Raw genomic sequence first — 26,597 nt, forward strand, 5'->3', positions numbered from 1 at the left:
GCAAAGCTTTTCATTCACTAGGAAAAAGCTTATTGAAAAACATGTAGTTATATACAAAGAGCATATAGTCTTCCGAGAAGATTTGTGATAATGATACATGCGCAGAGAGCGAGCTAGACAGCATGTAACATTGACACCACGTAATTTTCCCGCTTTGTCTGCAGATTTATAAAACACGCGATTTACTGAAAAAAAAACATCGCATTGTTGAATTGCACAAGTAGTGAACAGGCAACATTCAACATCCTAATGCTACGTCTCCATTAAACCTAAATCTAGATTTAGAAAAGGTGATTTAAAATGGTGTTCCCACCGGTATGCATGAGATAATTTATAAGAAGATTTATTTTTACAGTTTTACAAAAATAAGTTTGGAATTTCAATCTTCTGCACAGAGAAAAAAGTGTCCCCATAAAATAAGATGATGCGCACATTAAATTTCACCATCTTAAAATAAAATGATATCCACTTAAAATAAGGTGACTCCACTTAAACTCAGTTAAATTTAATGTGAACTTCATCTTATTTTAATGTGAATGTTTATCTTAAAAAAAGCCGACTATGTAAATATTTGTTTACACCATCAGAAAGTAGAGGTTTTAACAAACAAATTAATCACCGATTTTTTGAAAAAAGCTGATATTTTGACACGTGAATTTTGGATTGAAAATTAGAGTGTTTTTTTTTTGGTATTTAGTCAAAATAAGGTTAAAAAATAAATATTTTAAATCAAATGAAATAAATCACTATGTATTTGGGACATAATAAGGTAGGTTTTTTGAATGTTTCACATACATTTTGAGGTTATGTGAAAAAATTGTTAAAACGTAAGTTGTAGATCTTTTTTCCATAGGACTTGTAGTTCTGCCGGAAATCGAGATACACCATCTTTTACCATGAAAAACTCAACCCACCCACTTCCCGAACTCGGCTCTCCCGTAATTTATTTTTCCTTTCATTTTTATCATATTCACCTCCTTTTCCAATGGGTTTCATCCTACTATAATTTTTTTTAATTTCAAAAATTATCGACCCGGGCTATTTTCATTTCAAATAAACAAACAAAAATTTAAACACAAAAGTCTCTAAACCATATTTTTTTTTTAAATTCCCACGCATTTCCCCCCCAGATACCGCACGCGCTGGGGTCCATTTTCACCGAGTACGAAGTCATTTGCGGATGATTATCGTATCGGCACTTTTTAGTGTTTTTTGAAGGTAAAAACATAATACCCTTCAAGCAAACAAGTCCGACCTCGGTCCGGATCCGCTCCGCCTGCGGCGGAGCTGAGTCCGAAGGCGGCTCAAATTAGTATGGAAATTATAATCACCGCGAAGTCGATTGCATATGTATTGGTGTGGTGAAAATCTCCATTCCGAGAAAACGGAGCCGAAGTCGGACCCGAGTCGGAGCAGCGAAAACCTACTATACTCTATCCGATAAAAATTGGCAGTACAGGGAAGATAGGGCATTTGCATCTCACTCTGCTTCACGCCTTCTGGATATGTCTATCACATAAAAAAGCTCACACAGCGATGCCGTATTATCCGAAAAAAATGTTTCGAAAAGGTACCAGCGTTACCATTTTATCGGTAAAATTTCACAAAAACGAAAAAAAAATTAATTTTTCGTTTAACTCCAAAATAACAAAACAAAAAATTCACTCATTTAAAACACAGCCCGACCCCAAGCAAGAGTAAATTATTTTTCCTGTTGAAATGTTAAAATGCATGTCAAAATATTGACATTATGTAACTGTTTTCCTTCATACACAAAATAAAAAACAAACAGCCACCAACACCACGACAACACATAATTCTTTTTTTCATTTTAAAAGCTTGAAAAACCATTAATCCTGAAAGCTCTTTCAGAAAAATAATAGAAAAATGAGTAGTTTATGAAGGAAGTTTAACTCTTATGTATTGTAAATACTTTTAATAAAAAAGTTTTATCATTGAGTTTCATTCTGCCACAGATCGTGTGGCAGATCGGTCATAGGAGGGTGTACTTCGCTTAGTAAAGAAATTACAACAACAATGCCATGGCACGTCTGTGGTTTTCTTGTGTTTCAGGGGCATATTTTTCGTGAATTGCTTTTTGGCAGTCGTTAGGTCCCACTGATTTTGAAAAAGCTCTCCCATAAGGCCTGTACTGCCAATTTTTATCGGACAGAGTATAGAAAGAGGAACAAAAAAGGGATGACGTTTCGCATTTGCGACCAAAAAAGAACAAGATTTATTTTTTTTTCACTGAAACTGTTTTTTTTATTTAATTTTGGCAAACGAAATTTTCACAATATATACAATATAAAATACAATACATTTTTTTCATTTTATTTTATTTGTTGTTGCTGCTGTTGTTGGTGTTTCTTTAGATGCCCAATCGCATGTTTCACCTTCTGCCTTTTTCTTCATCATTAGAGATTACATCTACAACACAAACAGAAACACATCACTTTAATCCAAACACTTTGAGCGATATATACAACATACCTTTTTTTGTTTCCATATTGTTAATAGTTTGATATAATTATATATTTTATTAACAACGACACGAGACACGCACGACTAAACACTTCAAGAAAAAATAACAAAATGACGCTTTTGCTCTTGTTGGCTATGTCTGTCTACTTTTTTTTCCTTTTCTCAGTTTTCACCACGATTCTATTAGACTTTGTGTTCATACACAAAAAGTTGCAAGTGTGTGAGTGCAACCCCGCTTTTCTCGGTCGGAGGTCGGACTGTCTTTTCTGGACTCCGTTTTCTTGCTTGAAGGGTAATAATAATAATCGCATAAACGGCTAATATCTTAAAATTTATTGGTGGCATCCTCAAGATTAAGTGCCAGTTGTACAAACGTGGATCAGCCTTGGTTCAGGAATTTAACCCACCGATTTCGGAGGATAAGCTGCGGGTCAACTTCGGTTCAAGCATGAATGTGACTGTTTCTACATATATGAACCTTGAACCAGTGCTAAACTTCAGCCTTGCTACCGATTTCAGAAGATAAAAGTTGCTGATCCACGGATTTAATATTTGTACAACTGGCCCTAAGGTGTCTAAATTTAGGAAAAATAATAGAGCATCAGTTTTTATATTTATATTATGAAATAAAGTAAATTTAGCCCATACACATTAACTGGAAAACCTACTTTATTTAACCCTCCGAAATCCGTATAAAGCACAAAATAAGACTTGTCAGACTTTTGAATGCAATATAAAGACGCTTATGGCTACAAAACTGCGTACTTATATTTTGATCATACCTCTACTCTTTGTTCGGCCTAATAGCAAATAATTTGTTTTACTCACTCACTCTCACTTTTAACCAGGGGCGTAAATTGAGTTGTCGGGGCCCCGGGGCAAGACTACATTTTTGGAGCCCCTTTGATATAGAAAATAAGAACAAGTGAAAAAGTACGTAAACGCCATCTTATTTTTTTTGGGGCCCCTGATTTACATATCATTTGTTGGTCGCTAAGTTCATGCGAGTTATATTTTTGGTGCCCCAAGATAGTATATCGTCGCCCTAGTATTGAAGTGCCGTATACGCCATTTTTACATTTTTGGGAAATAGCATTTAAATGTTCGGTAGATTATTGCGAAAGAACTAACCGCTGGGATTTTTTGATTTTTTAGTATGATATATAATTAAAATGTATCTTTTATAAACATGTTATTGGGCATCTAAAATTTGTTTAGTTTTCAAAATATTTAAATTTTTGTCAAAAATGAGTTTGCCGTATACGCCATGAAAATCAGAAGTTTCATATTTATTCATACACGTACGTCAAAAAAAACATAAACGATGTAAGACGTACGTCAAAACAATTCTCAAAATGTTCGTAAATTGCATGAAAAGTTTTACGGAAATGCCAAAATTTGTTGTTTTTGTCAAAAGAAGTGAATATCTCTGCAAGGAAAAAAGGGATAACAGATTTGAAAAGAGCAACCTCGAAAACATAAGACTGCATACCTAGTTCAAAAAGTGCAATTTGGCGTATACGGTACTGCAATACTAGGGCGACGATATGTAATTTTTCTTTCAAAAAAGCAATTTATTTTTTTACCCAGTAACGAAACATACGAGTAACGATACTGTTTAGAAAGGAACGTTTCGTTACTCGTTACTAAAGTGAATACCCGCATTTTAGTAACGAATACATACGATTTGCTACAGCTCTAGTAAACGGTCCATAAAAATAGTTGTAATCGAGAGCGGTGAAATTTTTGTTTTTTAACTTTATTATTTGATCTATTAATAATGCAGCCCTATACTAGTTTTCCAGATTCAGCGACTTTCCATGGATTCCGAGATTTTACAAATTGTACGCTTAATTTTACTCCACTTATTGAAAATTGAACAAAGAAAATGTTCAAAAATGATTTTTTATTTTCACCTTTTTCAGAAATAATAATTTAATTATTTTTTTTCCGCGTATGTGTGAATGGGGAAAAATAAAATAAAAAAAATGAAAACTCTTGATAGACCAGGGTCGATAATTTTTGAAACCAAAAAAAATCATAGTAGAATGAAACCCATTGGAAAAGGAGGTGAATATGATGAAAATTAAAGGAAAAATAAATTACGGGCGAACCAAGTTCGGGAAGTAGGTGGGTTGAGTTTTTAATGGTAAAAAAATGGTATATATTAAAATGGTATATAAAGACCTACAACTTTTGTATCAACAATTTTTTCACATAACCTCAAAATTTATGTAAAAAATTCAAAAAACCGAGTTTTTGGTTTTTTATTTTTATTTTTTTCAAAAACAAAAAATTTTCTACGAAATTTGGTGAAAACTTACCTTATTATATCCTAAATACACTGTAATTTATTTGATTTAAAATATTTATTTTTAACCTTTTTTTTTACTTAATACCAAAAAAACACCTTAATTTTCAATCGAAAATTCACGTGTCAAAATATCAGCTTTTTTCAAAAAGTCGGTATGCATTTTGTTTGTTAAAATGTCTATTTTCTGATGGTGTAGAAAAAATGTACATTTTTATACAATTTTTACACCATCTGAAAGCTTATTGCAAAGATCATATAACTAGTAAAGATGTCGCACGTAGAACAAACTTCTGTGCTTGAAATTTTCTACCATCAGATTTTACCCATAGGTCCAAAACATGTATCCAAGAATTAAATTGTTGAGAAACATTTTAAAATTTTTCGATGACTGCGTAGAAAAGAGAGGGTTGATTTGTATAGATGAATTTATTTAATGGGAGGAAGCGAGATAGTAGTAAAATGTTGATACGAATAAGGAAAAGAAAAAAAATACATTTGTCTGCGAGAATGTACCTATGAAATAATTTTTTTTTTTGTTAAATTATTCAGGAAACTGATATTAACACATGATTCAAAATAATAATTTAAATAAGAATAATTTTAGATATATATATATGACAAGAGTGTATGAGCAAAATTGTGTGAAAATGAATTTCAACCCTCAAATTGTCAATAGGTCCAAATCATTATAATGCAGAAATCCTTCGCAACATTAAAAAAAAGTTCTTATCATGAGTGGGAAAGAGAGAGTTATTTTTAATAGATTTCTTAAATGCGAAGGACCGAGATGTAAGTTGAATAGGAACAAATGAAAACAAAAAGGATCGTTTTGCCGTGCGGGTATATATTTTTTTTCACAACTGGATTGCTTCGCACAAGCAGGGCGAAGACGAGATGGCTAGTTTTAAAGATTGATGAAAAAAAGAAGCAAAAACAACTTTTGCAAGTGACTGGTGTGCTTGAGGTGGGTAGGTATAGGTAGGTATACATAAACAAAAAATACCAAGACTGGAAAATTTCGTACGTCTTTCCCCCCGAAACCCTTTTGTGTACAGTGCTGTCTGTGAATATATGTGAAAGCCACCACGTTGGTAAATGACGTTAACACGCACACATTTATAGATTCACGACATTCACCACACATCCAACACGAACACAACAAAAGGTTCACGACATTCACCACACCTCCCAGCTTGTAGGCAAACGTCAGTTGACCGCCGAGTTTCCAGTCTTGGTATTTTTTGTTTATGTAGGTATACGTGTAAGCAGAAGAAGGTTGATAAGTTTTTTTTGGTTTTAATTTTTTTTCGATGGTAGTTGGATATTTAGATATTTTTTTAAGCGGAGGGTGGTTTTCTATTTCTATATTTTTGTTTCCTTTTTGAATAATCGCAAAGGCACAGGCGCATTGCTTTTAGGTGTAAGTACACACGTAATAGGTATGTAGGTAGGATTTTTTTTTCCTTTGCGACAGCAATCGTCCTTGAAAAATGTAGTTCATAGTATTTTGGTTGGAAAAAGAAATTCAAACAAGTGGTAGGTAGGTAGGTACATAAACAAAAAATACCAAGACTGGAAACTTTCGTACGTCTTTCCCCCCAAAACCCTTTTGTGTACAGTGCTGTCTGTGAATATATGTGAAAGCCACCACGTTGGTAAATGACGTTAACACGCACACATTTATAGATTCACGACATTCGCCACACATCGGACACGAACACAACGATAGGTTCACGACATTCACCACACCTCGCAGCTTGTAGGCAAACGTCAGTTGACCGCCGAGTTTCCAGTCTTGGTATTTTTTGTTTATGGGTAGGTAGGTAGGAAGTGATAAAAATGATCATTCTTGGTTTGTTGTTATTTTCTTTAGTGAGGTAGGTTATGTAGGTATCTATTGATATTGAAAGATTTATTTATTTATTTATTCTATTTAAAAATGCATTTGAAATAAAAAAAAAAAATGATTGCAACCAAAAATATTTTGCATAAAAAAATGTTATTGCAACTGAAGAATACCTATTTGGACTGAAAATTAAATTTTTATTGCAACTGAAAATATTTTGCACACAAAAAAAATTAAAAATGTTGCATTAAATATTTGTTCATGATCTTAGTCGATTATCTTTGCATTTATGTTATTTTGCAATTATTAAAAATATACTATTGGAGATACAAAAATCTTCTATAACTTATTTGAAAGGTAATAATGTAAAGGTGAATACCACAAAAGGATTCTTAAAAATTCAATCATTAAATAGGGTAAATAGGGGTAAAACGAAATTGCAATAAAGTGACTATTTTCTAAAAGCAACGTTGTAGAAAACTGATTTTTTTTTTTAAATTGGTAGATACATTTATTGGAAGGCTAACGAAGGTATTGAAAAATTCTAGAAAATTTCAAAACTAAGTTATAAACGATTTTCTTAAACTAAAGCATGAAGTAGACCTTTGACATAGTTGTAGGAAGGGGACATTTTTTTGACAATTTGAAAAATGCCATTTGAAAGATAATGAAAAAAAATTAAGGGTCTCTGCGCTTCAATATATGAATTTTTGAAAAACTAAAAACCTTTTTAGGGGCAGGTATTTTTGGGTGATTTTTAATGTTTAGCAATTTTTAGGATCTTTCAAAAAATCTGAAATCGTGTGGCTAAAATCTAAAAAGGTTTTTAGTTTTTCAAAAATTCATATTTTGAAGCGCAGAGACCCTTAATTTTTTTTCATTATCTTTCAAATGGCATTTTTCAAATTGTCAAAAAAATGTCCCCTTCCTACAACTATGTCAAAGGTCTACTTCATGCTTTAGTTTAAGAAAATCGTTTATAACTTAGTTTTGAAATTTTCTAGAATTTTTCAATACCTTCGTTAGCCTTCCAATAAATGTATCTACCAATTTAAAAAAAAAATCAGTTTTCTACAACGTTGCTTTTAGAAAATAGTCACTTTATTGCAATTTCGTTTTACCCCTATTTAACCTATTTAATGATTGAACTTTTAAGAATCCTTTTGTGGTATTCACCTTTACATTATTACCTTTCAAATAAGTTATAGAAGATTTTTGTATCTCCAATAGTATATTTTTAATAATTGCAAAATAACATAAATGCAAAGATAATCGACTAAGATCATGAACAAATATTTAATGCAACATTTTTAATGTTTTTTGTGTGCAAAATATTTTCAGTTGCAATAAAAATTTAATTTTCAGTCCAAATAGGTATTCTTCAGTTGCAATAACATTTTTTTATGCAAAATATTTTTGGTTGCAATAATTTTTTTTTAATTTCAAATGCATTTTTAAATAGAATTTTTTACAGCCCTGATCCACACTAAATAAATCTTTCAATATCAATAGATACCTACATAACCTACCTCACTAAAGAAAATAACAACAAACCAAGAATGATCATTTTTATCACTTCCTACCTACCTACCTACCTACCTACCACTTGTTTGAATTTCTTTTTCCAACCAAAATACTATGAACTACATTTTTCAAGGACGATTGCTGTCGCAAAGGAAAAAAAATCCTACCTACATACCTATTACGTGTGTACTTACACCCATAAACAAAAAATACCAAGACTGGAAAATTTCGTACGTCTTTCCCCCCGAAACCCTTTTGTGTACAGTGCTGTCTGTGAATATATGTGAAAGCCACCACGTTGGTAAATGACGTTAACACGCACACATTTATAGATTCACGACATTCACCACACATCCAACACGAACACAACAAAAGGTTCACGACATTCACCACACCTCCCAGCTTGTAGGCAAACGTCAGTTGACCGCCGAGTTTCCAGTCTTGGTATTTTTTGTTTATGCTTACACCTAAAAGCAATGCGCCTGTGCCTTTGCGATTATTCAAAAAGGAAACAAAAATATAGAAATAGAAAACCACCCTCCGCTTAAAAAAATATCTAAATATCCAACTACCATCGAAAAAAAAATTAAAACCAAAAAAAACTTATCAACCTTCTTCTGCTAGGTATACGTGTAATACCTACCTATACCCATAAACAAAAAATACCAAGACTGGAAACTCGGCGGTCAACTGACGTTTGCCTACAAGCTGGGAGGTGTGGTGAATGTCGTGAACCTTTTGTTGTGTTCGTGTTGGATGTGTGGTGAATGTCGTGAATCTATAAATGTGTGCGTGTTAACGTCATTTACCAACGTGGTGGCTTTCACATATATTCACAGACAGCACTGTACACAAAAGGGTTTCGGGGGGAAAGACGTACGAAATTTTCCAGTCTTGGTATTTTTTGTTTATGTATACCTACCTATACCTACCCACCTCAAGCACACCAGTCACTTGCAAAAGTTGTTTTTGCTTCTTTTTTTCATCAATCTTTAAAACTAGCCATCTCGTCTTCGCCCTGCTTGTGCGAAGCAATCCAGTTGTGAAAAAAAATATATACCCGCACGGCAAAACGATCCTTTTTGTTTTCATTTGTTCCTATTCAACTTACATCTCGGTCCTTCGCATTTAAGAAATCTATTAAAAATAACTCTCTCTTTCCCACTCATGATAAGAACTTTTTTTTAATGTTGCGAAGGATTTCTGCATTATAATGATTTGGACCTATTGACAATTTGAGGGTTGAAATTCATTTTCACACACTCTTGTCATATATATACAGAAAAACCCGGATAAGTGCCTCTCGCTTAAGTGCCTAACCCGCATAAGTGCCTTTGTTTTTTAGAACCAAAATTTTAAGGATTTTTTCATATAAAACTCATCTTTTAAGTACCTTTCGCTTAACTGAGTTTCCCGCTTAACTACGTTCTATTTCAAATACTTATGATTGAATTTACTTGCAGGAAATTCTTTTAAGTAAACATTTGAAACAAGTTTCAGCAGTAAGAAAAACTTCATTTGCTAAAGCGCTTTAAGATTCAAAAATTCTACTAAAAGTAGAAACTAACTAGTTAGTTATTTTAAACTTTCAAAGTTATTTTGTTTGTGAAGATTCTGTTATTAATAATCAAACATGTTTTTTTTTATTTTTAAGTAAATATAGAGATAAGTGCCTATGAGCACTTAAGCGGGTTCTTGTAAGTAACTTACCCGCTTTAGTGCCTAACAAAACCGGGCATTTAAGGTGAGGTACTTATCCGGGTTTTACTGTATATCTAAAATTATTCTAATTTAAATTATTATTTTGAATCATGTGTTAATATCAGTTTCCTGAATAATTTAACAAAAAAAAAAAATTATTTCATAGGTACATTCTCGCAGACAAATGTATTTTTTTTTTTCTTTTCCTTATTCGTATCAACATTTAACTACTATCTCGCTTCCTCCCATTAAATAAATTCATCTATACAAATCAACCCTCTCTTTTCTACGCAGTCATCGAAAAATTTTAAAATGTTTCTCAACAATTTAATTCTTGGATACATGTTTTGGACCTATGGGTAAAATCTGATGGTAGAAAATTTCAAGCACAGAAGTCTGTTCTACGTGAGACATCTTTACTAGTTATATGATCTTTGCTTATTGTCTTAGCTCAAAATATATATAACGATCAGGTGTACGAGACATCTACAAAAAGAGCTAGAATTTTTTAAACTCGATGAAATTTCATCCAAAAAGCAAAAAAAAAAACATTTATTTTTATGTTCTCATGCTATTAAATCAATTTTTTTGTTTGACAACCTATAAAAAATTGTATACCGTGTGAAAGCTTATTGTTTCACCTTGTGTAATGATGTATAAATCTTATTTCAAAGATGTCTACAAGAGAAGTTAGAATTTTTTAATGTCAACCATGTCGAATTTCCAGACTGAGATTACGGTACTAGTGATGTGCCTAGGGTATATACCAATCGGGTGGGTATTTATAAATAGGTATTTACCGGGTTTGTACCGGGTAAATACCCAAATGGCGGGTATATACCCAAAATGAGGGTATTTACGATTTACAGGCGAAAATGAAACATGGCATGCCCTTTAGAACGTTTTCAATCAATATTTGTATTTTTAATAAGCTCTTATTAGCTTCACTTGTAACAAACAAACTAACTAGCAATGTAATAAAATCGAAGAAGTTAATTTTGACCGACTTCCGATTATCATATCAGATATCAAGCTGAAACTTTGTACACATATAAATGTAGTTCAGGCGTCAACACAATATTTTGGTGGTCAGGGGAGGGCGTGGGTGAGTCGAAACACCCCAAATCAATTTTAGCCTGCAACTTATTGTAACAAACGGAAGCTTAGAAACATTGAAACATTCCAAATCAATTAAATGGAAAAAAATCTTGGAGGCTTATACATATACAACCGAAGTCGAATTTTGCTTACTTTCAATAATGATAAAAATAAAAAGTAAAATTATATAGTTTTAAAAACAACGCTTTTATCACTCTTTAAAAACTATAAAATTATTTTGTTAATTTATTTCAAATAGTTAGTTTTAAAAAAACAGAAAGCGCTTTGTTCAAACTTATTAATAAAACTACACACAACCAAAATATGCTTTTTGATCTAATCATTTTAGATAAGTTAGCTCCTGATTATCCCAATAGTAACAAAAAGTACGTTTTTTCTTGATTGTAAAAAAAAATATTTTTTTTCAAAAACCCACTAGATTTTTGTTTGAAATTTATTGAAGATTTCAAAACACTAATTAATTTTCTTGTGCAATCAGCGGATGCTGATTTATTCATGGGTAAAGACAAAAAGATCCTTGCCCGTTCAAAATTCGATATCTCATCCATACTGTGGTTTGGAAAGATTTTTTCCAAGTTTTTAGACAAAAGAAAAAAAACGGAAAAATTTCGATTTTTTTTGTATTCAATCGATTGAGCCGAACATGTAGCTTGACAAAAATTCACTATGATTTCTTAAAACTAGAAAGTTTGAGCCATATCTTTTTTAAATTTTAAAGCGACCATTTTTAAGGGAAATATTACTGCCACTAAAAAAACCTCAAAAATTTTGGAATTTTTCTTTTGATCCGTTAATTCTTTCCGCTAGTGTCTTTAATTAAATAAAACTTTTTCTATATATACATAGAGCCTTTTCAAGAAACCAAACAATAATAAAAGTGGGCATGGCAGTGGTCGGATTTTGCTTAAATTACTTAAAATATTTTTTCTTGCTCATAACTCTGAAACTCTGAAAATTTCATTAAAACTATACATCCGTTTTTGAAAAACAAACACTAATAAACGTGGGTGAACAAAATAATGAATTGTTTTTTTCCTACAAAATTTAACACAACAAAATAACCTCAATCAAGAAGACAGAACAAGTGTGCCCCTGTCATGTTTATTATAATATCTCGGGCCTATTTCAGAGCTTACTACGTTGTTTACATCAATGACTTTAAACATTAATTGCGGCGGCCTGTTGGACTTCCGGAAGCATTTTTTTGAACATTTGCACTATTTAAACCATAAGAAATATTTCCCGAATTTCAATCGGACTCAACTATTGGCTTTTGAGGTTGCTGATGAAGTTAATTTAGCTGATGTAGTTGATGTAGTAGCTCTCAAACAGGGCCCTGATGACAAACAATCGAATTTGTAGCGATTATAAGTAAATACCCGTATTTACCGTCGTTTTGGTAAATACCCGGTATATACCCAGGGTATAAACCCACAAATGGTATATACCGGGTATTTGCCCATCGCTATACGGTACTTCCTACACTGGTAGCTGGTCGTCGCCAACAGATCTCCACAGGTGTTTTGAGGTATTTTTAAATTTTTCAATTTAAGATTGTGTAACTTGTAGAGCACGTAACGTTATGTGTGATATAACAAATAAAAGGTTATGTTATCAGCATGCGTATTAAAGTTAAATCAAATTTGTATCAAAAGATAAAACGTGTGTTGGAAAAGAACATCTTTTTAACGTTATCTGTGAATTTTGAATATGAAATTAATTGAAATTTTGTACAATTATAATTTATTTAATTACATATCTATAGTATAGTAGTAGTTCATCTATCTATTAAAACAAAAAATTTATAACAAGTTGAAGTCGTGTCGCGTTTTCGTTTCATCTTGTTTCAAATCACTACGATACTAAAGAAGTTTTCACTTCCAAAAACGATAACTTTTTATGGAATAAACAAATTAAACAAAATAAAACTTTCATCAGGCGTTCTTATTATTTGGCGTTTCACAAATTCAAAGAAACCCAAACTTCAGAATCAAAAAGAAGTATCCAAGTTTGTTCGTTTGGATTTCCGGATCGGACAGTCCCGGACCCTTCTAAGAATTACCAAACGAAAACGCTATTAGTAACTCATGTTACCGGCATTTATTGTTGCAAAAATAAAGAATGCATTTTCATTAGAGTACTAATTTAAATCACACAAGTACAATAAGTAAATGCAAAATTGTGTTAATAAAAAGGCTGTTCATTTATAAAATTAATGAAAGGCTGTTCATTAATAAAATTAATGAACAGCCTTTTTATTAACACAATTTTGCATTTATTTTCTTTTTTTTCTCTGTGGGAATTAAAAAGGGAAAAATGAAATAGTTTGAGGGAAAAAGAGGGAATTCGGGACTGATTTTATTAAAAAATAATCAACGAAAATAATGTAGGTATTTGAATTTGTTATTATAATCGCATAAAAATGTCTTAAAATATTATTTGGCTCTTATCAGGGATGGGACTTTTTGAAAAAAATGTCGAAGTATGTAGATTTGAATAATGCAGTAGATTCATTTTTATCGCAGTAGATTTTTATATTTGTATAAAATTTCCTAAAAATTAAAAAAAACTTAACATTTATTTCTTTTTAAGAAAATATAACAAAAACTTAACAAAAGTAAAATGTATGCATTACTGCAATCAGAAATACGATCAAACAAAAATAATATGTTCATAACATTTTTACATGAGATTCACGTGGAAATTTTCCACCCGAAACATTTTTGTTCGCATAGAAATTATAAATATAATTGTAAGTTTCCCCCGAATGGAATTTATATTTTCAGCAAAACTAGTTCCTAATCAACGGCGATACAAGGGGGGGGTCACGGGGTCATGGCCCCCCCCCAAGAAGTCACATCTTAAACAATAATTTGGTAAGTTATACTTAATTAAGATGATTTTTAAAATGCTTAAGTTTTAGAACATGAACGAAAATGAAAAGTGAAAAAAATTTTTGGTGTCAACGAACTATTTTACCATATTATTTTGAAGATGCGGTCATATTTTTAGTGAGCAGCTCTTAAACAACAAACAAAATAACGGTCGTTTCTATAAAGCAATCTTAAAAGTTGTTCAATTTTAAACGTATCCTTAACACGTTGACCACCATGTGACCCACCGGTGCCGGTGGGTCACGCAAAATTTTCCCAGGAGGTCACAGTCAGTTCATTTTTAAATGGATGTTTTTTCATGTGGCGATTAATGTTTTTCTTCTTTGGCACCTAGAAAAAAATACGTTCTTGATAGTGCAAAAGAAAAAATATTATATGTCGAATTCTCAATAACCAAAAATTCGATCTGCAGTCGACTTGCAGTCGCTACTTTTTCCTTAAATGAATTCCAATGAAAAAAAAATTCGCTACTTTTTCCCGAAGAATCGATCCTTTTAAATCGAGACGTATTTACACACATTTTCACAAACACTACAATTTTGTCAAATACAAAACGTCAAACCAAAATAAAATTTTGTAAAGAAATGAAGAACCAGAGCCAATTTTTGTTTATTTGTGAAATATAAATCATTTTTAGTGAACAAAACAAACAAATGTTACGTTGTCTTGTTCCTACTATGAAGTTTTGTATAGTTTTTTGTTTTTCATCGGTCACTTAGACACAAATACAGTCACAAAAAGAAATCGCTCCCTTATTTAATTACACAGCCACACAAAAAAATATAAAAGTTCTGGTCTGGGGTTGCGACCAGGTTTTTCATATAGTTTTGGGGTCGCTGAAACCGAATCCGAAGTCCGTTTTGCCCCATCACGTCAGGTTTTTGAGATAACCTCAAAAAATGTCACGAAAACAAATTTTTTTTCTCTGATCTGGATGTGCGAATATGTTATTCATATAGTTTTTGGATCGCTGAATCCAGATTCGAAGTCAATTTTGCCCTATCACGTCAGGTTTCTGAGATATCCTCAAAAAAATGTCAAAACCAAAAAAAAACAAAATTTCTTATCTGGAGTTGCGACTAGATTTTTCATATAGTTTTTGGGTTGCTTAAACCGAATCCGAAGTCTATTTTGCCGTATCACGTCAAAAAATGTCTAAACTAAAAAAAAAAAGTTCTTATCTGATATTTTTTGAGGATATTTCAAAAACCTGACGTGATACGGCAAAATAGACTTCGGATTCGGTTTAAGCAACCCAAAAACTATATGAAAAATTTAGTCGCAACTCCAGATAAGAAATTTTGTTTATTTGGTTTTGACATTTTTTTGAGGATATCTCAGAAACCTGACGTGATAGGGCAAAATTGACTTCGAATCTGGATTCAGCGATCCAAAAACTATATGAATAGGTAACATATTCGCACATCCAGATCAGAGAAAAAAAATTTTGTTTTCGTGACATTTTTTGAGGTTATCTCAAAAACCTGACGTGATGGGGCAAAACGGACTTCGGATTCGGTTTCAGCGACCCCATAACTATATGAAAAACCTGGTCGCAACCCCAGACCAGAACTTTTATATTTTTTTGTGTGGCTGTGTTATCTAAAAAGCCAAGAATTTGTGAATTTTGTTTGCTTATAAAATATAATAGTATTTTTTACTTTATCTTTTGAAACAACTTTCGATTTGTCAATCATCAATGCTAAACTAATTATTGGTAAGAATTTAAGTAACCTTGTCTACAGCTAATTAAATACATATTTCCAGCAAGCTTAGAATATTAAAATTAACCTTTAAGAACCAATTTAAGAAAATCTATAAATATAACTGAATGTGTGTTATTTTGTAACCCGAAGGCTGACGAAATCAGACCCATATTTTGTAAAATTCCTAATAAGTAGGTAATATAAAGCATTTTGTTCAAAATAATATTACCGTTTAAAATTACCAAAATTTCTATAGGTACCTTTAAACTAGCATTATGTTTTACGCCAAAGATAGTTTTTTTTAAATCGGAAATTATCCTAAACATGGGTCGGTCGTAGTTGGGTGTTATGCAAACTGCATTGAATTTTAATATATTATAAAAAATGTTATCGCCCTAGTCTAATAAAATTTGCATAAGATTTAAAAAAATATTTTTTTTCGAAATGCAATTTTTTTAACTTTGTGATTCGTTTGCCTTAGGAAGACTTTCAACTAAAAAGTTACCACATTTATTTAATATAAAGAAGATTTTCATAGTATGTATTTTTAAAAATGATTTTGGGCTAGCGGAAAATCGAAGTACCTATACAATTTAATTTTTAGAACAGGATGGTCTGAGCAATTGGGCTCAAGGCTAAGGCTAAACTAAAGCAAAACGAATCAAATACCTTTCTTTGTTTAGTAATTCTCCGATACTGTTCGGTTCAAAATGCGAAACGAACAAATTTAAATATTTGTAATTTAAGTAGCACATTTTCAAGTCTATACTTTTGTAAAAAAAAAATTTCCGCGTGACCCCCCCCCCCCCAAGAAGTAAACCTGTATACGCCCTTGTTCCTAATTAGAAAAGACCTGTTGACTACCTCACTCATTAACTGAAAAAAAAAGTTCAAACTACGGGGAGTTTTCTGAACGTGAACAACTTTCAGCACGGAACTTATAATAGGGTAAAAGTAAAATTGAAAAATTGAATATTTTCGGGTGAAATCTTGTTCACATGAAACTCGCTGATTTATTTTAAAACAAAAAGTGCAGTAGATTTTATTTAAAGGCAGTAGATTTGTTTCTTGAAAAAAATGCAGTAGATCTACATCTACTGCAATTGCAGTAAAGTCCCATCCGTGGCTCTAATCTGTTAAAAAGTCCGATGTAAACAAGTATTTAGTCAGAAGTTCACATCGTGTGATGTTAAGTTTTTGTTGTTTTCTATGAAATAAAAAAATTTAATAACACTAACATTTTTAGGAAGGGACACATTTATTTTGAAATGGACTCTTTTTTTTACTTGGGGGACTCAAAAATAATTTTGACATTGTACGCTGATTGTAATGGTTCTGCAATCTTTATAGGATATCGATATGTTACCATTTTTTTTTTTGTGAGAAGATTTACTTTTCCAGTTTTATTAGTAATTTAATAAACCCTTATTGTAAGACACATTGGCGCAAAATTTTAAACGATTAAGAAAAATGCTAAAGCCACTTAACTAAGTTCCTAAGTAAAAAAAGACCGTTTCTTAACTTAGTAACTTACTTGCAACTTCTGTAATATTAGCTCAAATGTTTGCTATACCGGGAAAGCCAAACCTTGTCAAGTTTTTTTTATTTTTGAAAAATTAAGACAAAAACGTGATTTTTACTTAAGTTTTAATAAGATTGTTCCGTTTTTTGTTTTTTAAATAAAAATAAATATACCTATGCATTAGGGTGGGTCAAAAAAATTACAAAAAAAATCCAAATCGCAATGCTTACGGGTCATAAGAAAACTATTGAAATCAGTGAGCATTGGTTTGGATACGAATATCTTCTAAACGGTTAAAGCAATCAATTTCATTTCAAGGAATTTTTTGTAGAACGTTTAAGCCCCTACAAGAATATATCTTGCTAATTTGAAAATAATGAAGTTTCAGTGAATTATAAATTTTTTAAAAATATAAAATATTTTTATATTTTTTTTTAACTTTGACCTCGAATATGTTTAGAATGGTTAGATAAATGAAAAAAAGTTAATGAGACCTTTTTTGTGGAGCAATCAATTTTCAACAAGAATATGTCTTGCGCGTTTGATCATTATAATTTTTCAATTTGTTACAAAATTAAGAACAAAAAACGAATTTTTAAAGATTTTCTCGATTTTTGGACCTCAAATATCTATTCAACGGTTAGATAAACGAAAAAAGTGTATAAGGCCTTTTTTGTAGAGCGTTCAATTTCCTACAAGAATATGAAAAGAAATTTGCTAAAAAGTCAATTAATAAAAAAATTATTTTTTTTAGTAGAAGCTTGATGTAAAAATGGAAAATTGCAAAGCGGAGGACCTTCCCATTAATATAAAGAGCTCATATTTGGTGTGTATATTCTAGAGGGGTCTAGCAATCGATTTTTCGGAGTACCAATTCAAAAAAAAGAATTTAGATTTTTTTGACCCACCCTGCATTCAATTCCAAGTTTTTTACTCATTTTTTTCCTTCGATTACGAGTTTCGTTAAAATATATCTAGTTTATAGGTATAGCAAATCGCAAAAAGTTCTTTACTGATTGCTTTCAAATTTTGACACAACACACAGACACAACGTTCCATTTAATTACATTTATCTACGTGGCCTTCAACTTAAAATTTCTCGAAGATATGCGTGCGAACCCATAGGTATTAGTTTATGTTTCATTTTGAAATCAAACAAACTGTTGCGAAACTTAAAAGCATAAGTGCGCGCCTAGCGGTACAGTTCACCCTGAACATGCATTTGCACCCTAAGCCTAAAAACATCGCATACGAACACCCTCTTTTATGTTAAACCAATTCGGTAAAACTTTGAAAGAACGATTATTTTCCTACTCTCTCAGGTACTGGAAGCACAATTGTTCAATAAAACTTTCCTTACTCAGTTCTCAACGGATTTTCTTCGGCAACAGTCATGGAGTTCCACGTACGCGTTCGTCCTCTGCATGACAAAGTTTTCTAAAAAAAATAGATATAAATGAAAATCTTTCTTTAAATTGAGATCCCGTAAACGTGGAACTCTTCATCTCTTTTCGTGTGTGATTCATAATCAAATATTAAGCAAAAATATTGTTTAAAATTCATTTATGTCCAAGAAATCGCTCTGAATATAATAAGAAATTAAAGAAAAGTCTATTCTTCATCCTTTGACACACTCTTTTATATAAAACACCCCAAAAGTCCAACTTTTTTCCACACTCCTGCGTATGTTTCTTTCTCTTTTCATTCAATGACAAAAGTGGAAAACAACAACAAAAACAAGTAACAAAAAAATCTCTGCATACAACAAGGATGTATCCTGCTATCTTTTTTCGCAGCTTAAAATAATTTCGGGTCATTGTGCGAAAAAGATAGAAAATAAAATTATCATGTGTATGTGTTGAATCGCCATTTTTTAATTTGTAATTTGCTTGGCCCCTTTTTTATATCCCCAAGAAACAAAGTCTGAGAAACTTTAGTTGATACCTATCATATTAATTAAAGCCAGTAAAATAATTGTGAATGAATCTTCTTCTGCAGATATTTTTATGAAAATTGTTATAAAAGTTCTTTTTTTTTAGCTAAACACTTTGTTTTTATATTAGCTGCTTCAAGGTTTTTTGTCAGCATTTAATTTATCAAACAAATAACACGCAAATAGTACCTATGTGATGTACCTTAAACTATTGCAACCTTCTATACTGGTGAATAGAGGACAAGGTGTTTAATTCATTGTTTAGTGAAATAAGGAAATTAAAAAGATCTTTTGTCTTTGATGTTAGCTGGGCAGCTAGCGCCGTCAACGGCGAATCAATGTCCAACGAATAATCTTCAAGGAACATCAAATTCCCAACGAGGATACTTTGGAGGTAAAAACTGAAAAAGTTGAAAGTACTTTAATAGAACTTTGATTCATTTTTAACTTGTTCATAATGTACATTATGCACACTTAACATATACACACTGCATTGCATGAAATGAAATTATTTTACAGCCATAAATTGGCTGTGAAATAATTTCATCTACTATTTTGTACCTACTAATTAAATAAAAACAACGCAAGTGTGAATTTATTTTATAATTTTTATAATTTAACTGTTTAAATAGTGTTTAAGAGCTGTAAATTGTGTTTAATGGAATATCAACATTGGCCTCAATTTGTTAGTTAAATAAACCGAATTTTAGTGGTAATTCCAAAATTTTCCATATCTAATATTATATTGATTCCCTATTTTTGTTTTTTTGTTCTGGTAATAGTTAAACTTGATGTTCAGTTATTTTTCATTCAACGTTCAATAGACCTTTTTTGTGAATTTCTTATAAATGTATAAAAAATTAAATATTGAAAAAATCGATTTTTTATCTTCACTGTTTATTTCTTTGAAGACTACCGCTATTGATGAAAATGAAATAATTAAAAGTCTTCCTTTCAAAATTTAGAAAAAAGAAATCTTAAGATAATGTAAGTGAAAAAGGAGCTTCCGGAAAAATTGATCGATAGTGGCTATAATTTTTACTTAATCAAAGTTTTACCAATTTATTAAATTTTTGCGTTTATGGATTTCATTTCAATTCAAAATACCGTTTTTCCAAATTTCCAACAACTCAAGACGAAAACGATTACGCCACAAAAGTAGAAAGTTTCCGAGTAAAAATGGTATTCCGACGAAAAATGTCGATTGTCGTTTGCATTGTTATCGTTTTCTTATGTTTTATTGGAGTAACTAAAGCAAATTTCGGCTCCGATTTTGATGTTTTTTTTTTTAATTTTTAAACGTCAGTAATTCATAATATGGAAGGTTGTGCCGGTGTTGCCGTATTATTTTTAAAAACTAAAACGACGTATTTTTTCATTTTTTTTTTAAATTCATAAGTTAACAGCCCTATTCTGGCAAACCTCACAAGTCACAAGAACCTCACAAGGTGAGCTGAATTTGATTTTGTTAGGTTTTCGTATCGCAATAGCTTTCGAATTGTGATCTGTTCTGAAGTAGGTCACAAACTCACAAGTTTGAAATTTATTAGTAAGACATTTCTGAGAATTAAATACTCTCCATTGAAATTATTCAATGATTCTCTAGAAATGGGGCTTTCCTCACCTTGTGAGATTCTTGTGACTTGAGAGGTATCATTGAGGTTTGCCAGAATAGGTCTGTAAATGATATCAAAAGATTGTCTTGTCAATTTAAAGAAAACAAAAATACGCGAGTGAAGAACAAGTTTTCATCGTTTGAGCGGTAGAAGTAATTTTCTCATAAATTGCCTTCAAATGTAAAAAAATACATTACAACACAACGGCAACACATACCTACAACATTCAAAATATAAATTTTTAAAAAGTTGAAAGCTTATTTATATCTGGGTAGTTCAACGCAAGTTGACCACCAATAGACAAAAAATGAAATTGAAAATATAAGAATTTAATAATACGATTTAAATACTTTTGCATTTTATGTTAATAATTTCATATTAGTTTATTTTTTTTCATATTCCTCAATCTAAAAATAAAAAAAATGAGAAATTTTTCGGCAAAAGATGAAAAAAATTAACATTTTAAAATTTTCCAAGGACAGCATTATTTTAAAAAGCCTAGTATAACTGTATTGACGGTGGACGCCAATTTTTATCCATAATTGAAAAAAAAAAATTGCTCAAAAATATCTGTTTCTGTAATGTTTATATATTTTTAATAAACATATTTTTCTGACAGTGTCACACCCGTTACAAAAATATGTCACACCCGTTAAATTTTTGAATCGTTAAAAACCACACTGTTTTTATGCATGAAAATGCTTACTGGCAACGTAATTAAATCTCCTTTAATATTGAATTATTTACGACTTCATTCTGTAGACTGAATTAATTTTTTAACGTCAAACTCGTTACATCTTGTCTTAAAAGTTTGAGCCGTAGAAAGACAGGTTAACAAAATGTTCTTTTAAGCATATTCTTATAATACTATACTCTGTCCGATAAAAATTGGCAGTACAGGCCCAGGCCTTATGGGAGAGCTTTTTCAAAATCAATGGGACCTTACGATTGTTAAAAAGCAATTCACGTAAAATAGCCAATGAAACACACAGGAAGACAACAGACGCGCCCATAAACAAAAAATACCAAGACTGGAAACTTTCGTACGTCTTTCCCCCCAAAACCCTTTTGTGTACAGTGCTGTCTGTGAATATATGTGAAAGCCACCACGTTGGTAAATGACGTTAACACGCACACATTTATAGATTCACGACATTCGCCACACATCGGACACGAACACAACGATAGGTTCACGACATTCACCACACCTCGCAGCTTGTAGGCAAACGTCAGTTGACCGCCGAGTTTCCAGTCTTGGTATTTTTTGTTTATGGACGCGCCATGGCATTGTTGTTGTTATTTTTTTATTAAGCGAAGTACATCCTCCTACAACCGATCTGCCACACGATCTGTGGCAGAATGAAACTCAGTCATAAAAGACATTTATTAAAAGTATTCACAATACATAAGAGTTACCATTGGTAAACTTCCTTCATAAAATACTCTTTTTTCTATTATTTTTCTGAAAGAGCTTTCAGGATTAATACTTTTTTCAAGGTTTTAGAACGAAAAAAAGCATGTGTGTTGTCGTGGTGTTGGTGACTGTTTGATTTTTGTTTTGTGTATGTAGGAAAACAGTTAATGTCAACATTTCAACATGCATTTTAACATTTCAACAGGAAGATTTTTTTACCCATGCGTGGGGTCGGGCTGCGTCTTAAATGAGTGAATTTTTTGATTGCTATTCTGGTGTTCAACGAAAAATTTTTTTTTTTCGTTTTTGTGAAATTTTACTGACAAAATTTTAATGACAAAAATTTTATGAGACTTTGAATTTTTCAGTACAGTTTTTTTTTAATATATAAAAATAAATAAAATTTGAAATTTTGAAAAAAAATCAATTTTTGGAGATTTTATTTGACTTTGAATTTTTCAGTACAAATTTTGTTTTTTAAATATATAAACGTAGGGTGGAAAAACGATGATTTTTTGTTTGTATCCATTTCTCGAGGTGGACAAATGATTGCCCATTGAATTTTTGAAAAAAAGTAATTTTTGGGGACTTTTTAATTTTCAGTAGATGTACACTGTACACTGGTGGTGGTGTATGCGTACTTTTTTGAGTGCTGCTATAAAAAAATTCTTTTTGGAATATCTCCTAAACAGAGGGTGGACAAACGATGATTTTTGGTATACGTAAAGAACTCGAGGTGAACAAGCGACAGCAGTTTGAATTTTTGACAAAATTGATTTTTGGAGATTTTAGGGAAGTTTCAATTTTTCAGTGCAAAATTTGTTTTTTTGATTTGTTCCTAAACGGGGGGTGGAAAAACAATTATATTGGGTGTGTATATAGACACAAGGTGGACAAACGATTGCAGTTGGTTTTATACGTCTATCTCAAAATTTGAGCGTTTTAGACGATTTTTTATTTTTCAGACTTCCTATAAAAAAAAAGAATTTTCTGTAAAATTTGTTTGAAGGGTGGACAAACGAAAATTTTGGGTGGACAAATATGGACAAACGAATTAGACAAATTTGGTTCAAAAATTTTGAGGTCGCAGTTCTGGCTTCACGGAGCTGAATTCCTTAGAAGCGAGGGTCTCACAGAAATGGATATTTCACAAACCACGAATGTTTTACTGATTGCATATGCTGATGATATTGATATATTTGCAAAAAATGATATAGAGCTCAAAAAATCCTTACATGCCCTGCATAAATACTTTGCCCATAAAGATATGGCATGAAATACGCAAAAAAAAACAAAAATTATGAACTTTGCAAAAAGGAAAAGCACATCTTGCCCAGAAAGATTCCCTTTCAGAGCTTTTATTTTAAATGAATAGATAAATCCAGGTTTCATCTTACGAAAAAAATTTATTCTTGTATTATAGCTTTTAAAAAGAATTAAACAAAACCAAACTTATAATTATTAATTAGTAATTAATGTATTAATTAATTTACTTTATTTGAAATTAATTTATATTAAAAATACCTACATGATTTTGTAATTTATGAAAATATTGCCAATCAATTTGTAAAAGCAAAGTATATAAACAAATAATTATATCTGTCTGTCTATTTATCTATAAAAAAAAAAAAAAAAAAAAAAAACAATTCCTAAGAGAATAAAAAAAACAAGTGTAAATTGTACATCAAATATCCCACAAAAACATTATTGAACTAAGATCTCCAAAAAAAAAAAAACAAACCACATTCAATTCGTTTGAAGGGTTGAGCCTTGAGCGCATTAAGATTGAGTCAATTTCCTCGTTTTCAAGATTGAAATCTGCACCATTTACGCGTCCCTTAGCCCAGTCGGTATGTACAAAAAATAAAGCTAAAATGGAAAAAATTTAATCGTGAAAATTTTTTCACAGAACAGTAGAGGAGTACACTGGGAGCTTCGGGAAAATCGAGCTTGAGCCAAAGGCACCATATTTGAAAGGAAAAACTGGTTTTATTGAATTGGTCGGTCATTTTCGATTTTTGACAAAACTTGTAGAAAATTTTATTTTCTATAACCTTTGTCTTTATAAATTACCTTATATCCTCTTTGAGTACCTATAGGTTTAAAGATCAATGCAATATGGGAGTGTTTTTATATGTTTTTGGAGGTGAGAAATCTACCTGCGATGTAAGTTTTTGCAAATTCCTGAAATTTTATAAAAAAAAAAAGGCACTACCTTAAAACTGATAAGTGTTATGTTAAAGAAAGTAAGTTAATATTATAACTGATGTTTTTAAAAAGAATTAAGTATTTGAATTTTTTGGAAGGGGCCATTATTGCCAGAGATATATATTCAATTGTTTATAAGAACATATAAAATTTATTTAAAATTTGTTAAGTCAATTTTTTTTAAATTGCCCCTCATCATCTTATCATCTCATTTTTATGTGTAAACATTTTAATAAAAAAAAAGAACTGTCAGCCACGATCCCCGAATCTACCTACATACTGTTGGGTCACTAAGCGAGTGTCTTACTATCGTGCTATCTCACTGTCAGAAATGTATGATAAACTGCCACTAAGGCTAAAATGTGGCTATAACTTTAAAAACTTTATTTTTATCGGTTTTTAAATGCATGAATTTTTCAATTTTGAAAAAAAGTTGCTCAAATAACACTGGTCAACAAGGTTTTTGTTACAGAAACCAGAATATACTTTTCTATAGGTTTTTTATGTGCTGAGCTCGAATCCAAATTCAGAAAAGTTCTATCACATCACGTTTTTGAGAAATCCCCGTTAGAAAACCAAAAATGCCGCTTTTTACCAGTTTTCGAGTTTATCTTAGCCTTGTTTTTATATGTTTTTGGAGGTGAGAAATCTACCTGCGATGTAGGTTTTTGCAAATTCCTGAAATTTTATAAAAAAAAGGCACTACCTTAAAACTGAGAAGTGTTATGTTAAAGAAAGTAAGTTAATATTATAACTGATGTTTTTAAAAAGAATTAAGTATTTGAATTTTTTGGAAGGGGCCATTATTGCCAGAGATATATATTCAATTGTTTATAAGAACATATAAAATTTATTTAAAATTTGTTAAGTCAATTTTTTTTAAATTGCCCCTCATCATCTTATCATCTCATTTTTATGTGTAAACATTTTAATAAAAAAAAAAGAACTGTCAGCCACGATCCCCGAATCTACCTACATACTGTTGGGTCACTAAGCGAGTGTCTTACTATAGTGCTATCTCACTGTCAGAAATGTATGATAAACTGCCACTAAGGCTAAAATGTGGCTATAACTTTAAAAACTTTATTTTTATCGGTTTTTAAATGCATGAATTTTTCAATTTTGAAAAAAAGTTGCTCAAATAACACTGGTCAACAAGGTTTTTGTTACAGAAACCAGAATATACTTTTCTATAGGTTTTCTATGTGCTGAGCTCGAATCCAAATTCAGAAAAGTTCTATCACATCACGTTTTTGAGAAATCCCCGTTAGAAAACCAAAAATGCCGCTTTTTACCAGTTTTCGAGTTTATCTTAGCCTTTGGTTACTTGTTTTAGTAAAATTTGTAAAGGTTTCTAAAAGAACTACATTTGTCTTTCTAAATCTTTTAAATATCTCTTTTCTTCTTTGAGAAATCTTAAGTTGAAGTCAACGTGTTTGGTATATCATATGTTCATTGCCTTTAATAGCAAATCTCGAAAAGTTAACCAAACGCTAAGAAAAAACCTCGAAAACTGTTAAAAAATCGAAAATGCCGCTTTTTACCAGTTTTTGAGGTTATTTTTTAGCGTTTGGTTTTTGTTTTAGTAAAATTTTTAACGGTTTCTAAAAGAACTACATTTCTTTCTAAATCCGTTTAAATCTTTTAAAGATCTCTTTTCTTCTTTGAGAAATCACAAGTTGAAGTCAACGTGTTTGGTATATCTCATGTTCATTGCCTTTAGCAAATCCCAAAAAGTTAACCAAACGATAAGAAAAACCTCAAAAACTGGTAAAAAAGCGGCATTTTCGCAGGGCCGTCTTTAACTATCCTGGGGCCCTTTTGGAAAGTAAAAAAGTACAATGGTTGGCTAAAAAGTAATGGTTGGTTAAAAAGGGGTGCCAATATATCGTTCCGATTTGTACGTAATTTCCAAGAATACTTTTTTTTATTTTATTGTCTTTTTATTTTAATGTCTAATTTTCAACGGATATCTCCATTATAAAGTTTTCGAGATATTGCAATTTTCTCAAAAACGGATAACGATTTTGTTTTGAAAAAAAAAAAACATTAAATGTCGCAAATAAGGCCGCACTTTTCAAAGAAGAAAAATATTTTTTTGGACCGTTATTAACGGTACCTACTTGCCATTGAACCGATTTCTTAATGTAAACGACACAACTGATTTTAATGAAAATATTGACATAGAAAGGTTTATACTGATATTAAAATTAAGAAAACTTTAAAAAAAAATTATTTTTTTTTTTTAACAATTTTTTTAAAGTTATTTAATGAATTTTATGCGTCAATCTTTAAATACGAGAGCAATTCGCAATT

General features: G+C 31.1%; 1 protein-coding gene and 2 long non-coding RNA genes across 4 annotated transcripts in view; 2 read left to right on the forward strand and 1 right to left on the reverse strand.

Moving 5' to 3' along the window:
* Positions 1–2,235: 2,235 nt before the first annotated feature.
* Positions 2,236–2,596, reverse strand: LOC129915688 (uncharacterized). Its single transcript, XR_008772351.1, has 2 exons — positions 2,494–2,596; positions 2,236–2,430 (listed from the first exon to the last, which is right to left on the reverse strand). It is a non-coding gene; the product is annotated as an uncharacterized LOC129915688 (long non-coding RNA).
* Positions 2,597–5,007: 2,411 nt separating this feature from the next.
* Positions 5,008–6,710, forward strand: LOC129915687 (uncharacterized). The gene is made up of 3 exons (XR_008772350.1): positions 5,008–5,780; positions 6,052–6,346; positions 6,618–6,710. It is a non-coding gene; the product is annotated as an uncharacterized LOC129915687 (long non-coding RNA).
* A 7,135-nt stretch (positions 6,711–13,845) lies between these two features.
* Positions 13,846–26,597, forward strand: part of LOC129915682 (uncharacterized) — a 55,239-nt gene continuing 42,487 nt past the window's right edge. The window contains exons 1-2 of one of the 2 annotated variants that reach the window (XM_055995338.1): positions 18,363–18,961; positions 19,150–19,437. In XM_055995338.1, the coding sequence (XP_055851313.1) occupies positions 19,344–19,437 (94 nt within the window). In that variant the 5' untranslated portion in view covers positions 18,363–18,961; positions 19,150–19,343. Of the gene's footprint in view, positions 13,865–18,362; positions 18,962–19,149; positions 19,438–26,597 lie in introns of those variants that run through there. The other variant, XM_055995339.1, reaches the window with a different exon arrangement.

Source organism: Episyrphus balteatus, chromosome 3 (assembly GCF_945859705.1).
Source record: "Episyrphus balteatus chromosome 3, idEpiBalt1.1, whole genome shotgun sequence".
NCBI lineage: Eukaryota > Metazoa > Arthropoda > Insecta > Diptera > Syrphidae > Episyrphus > Episyrphus balteatus.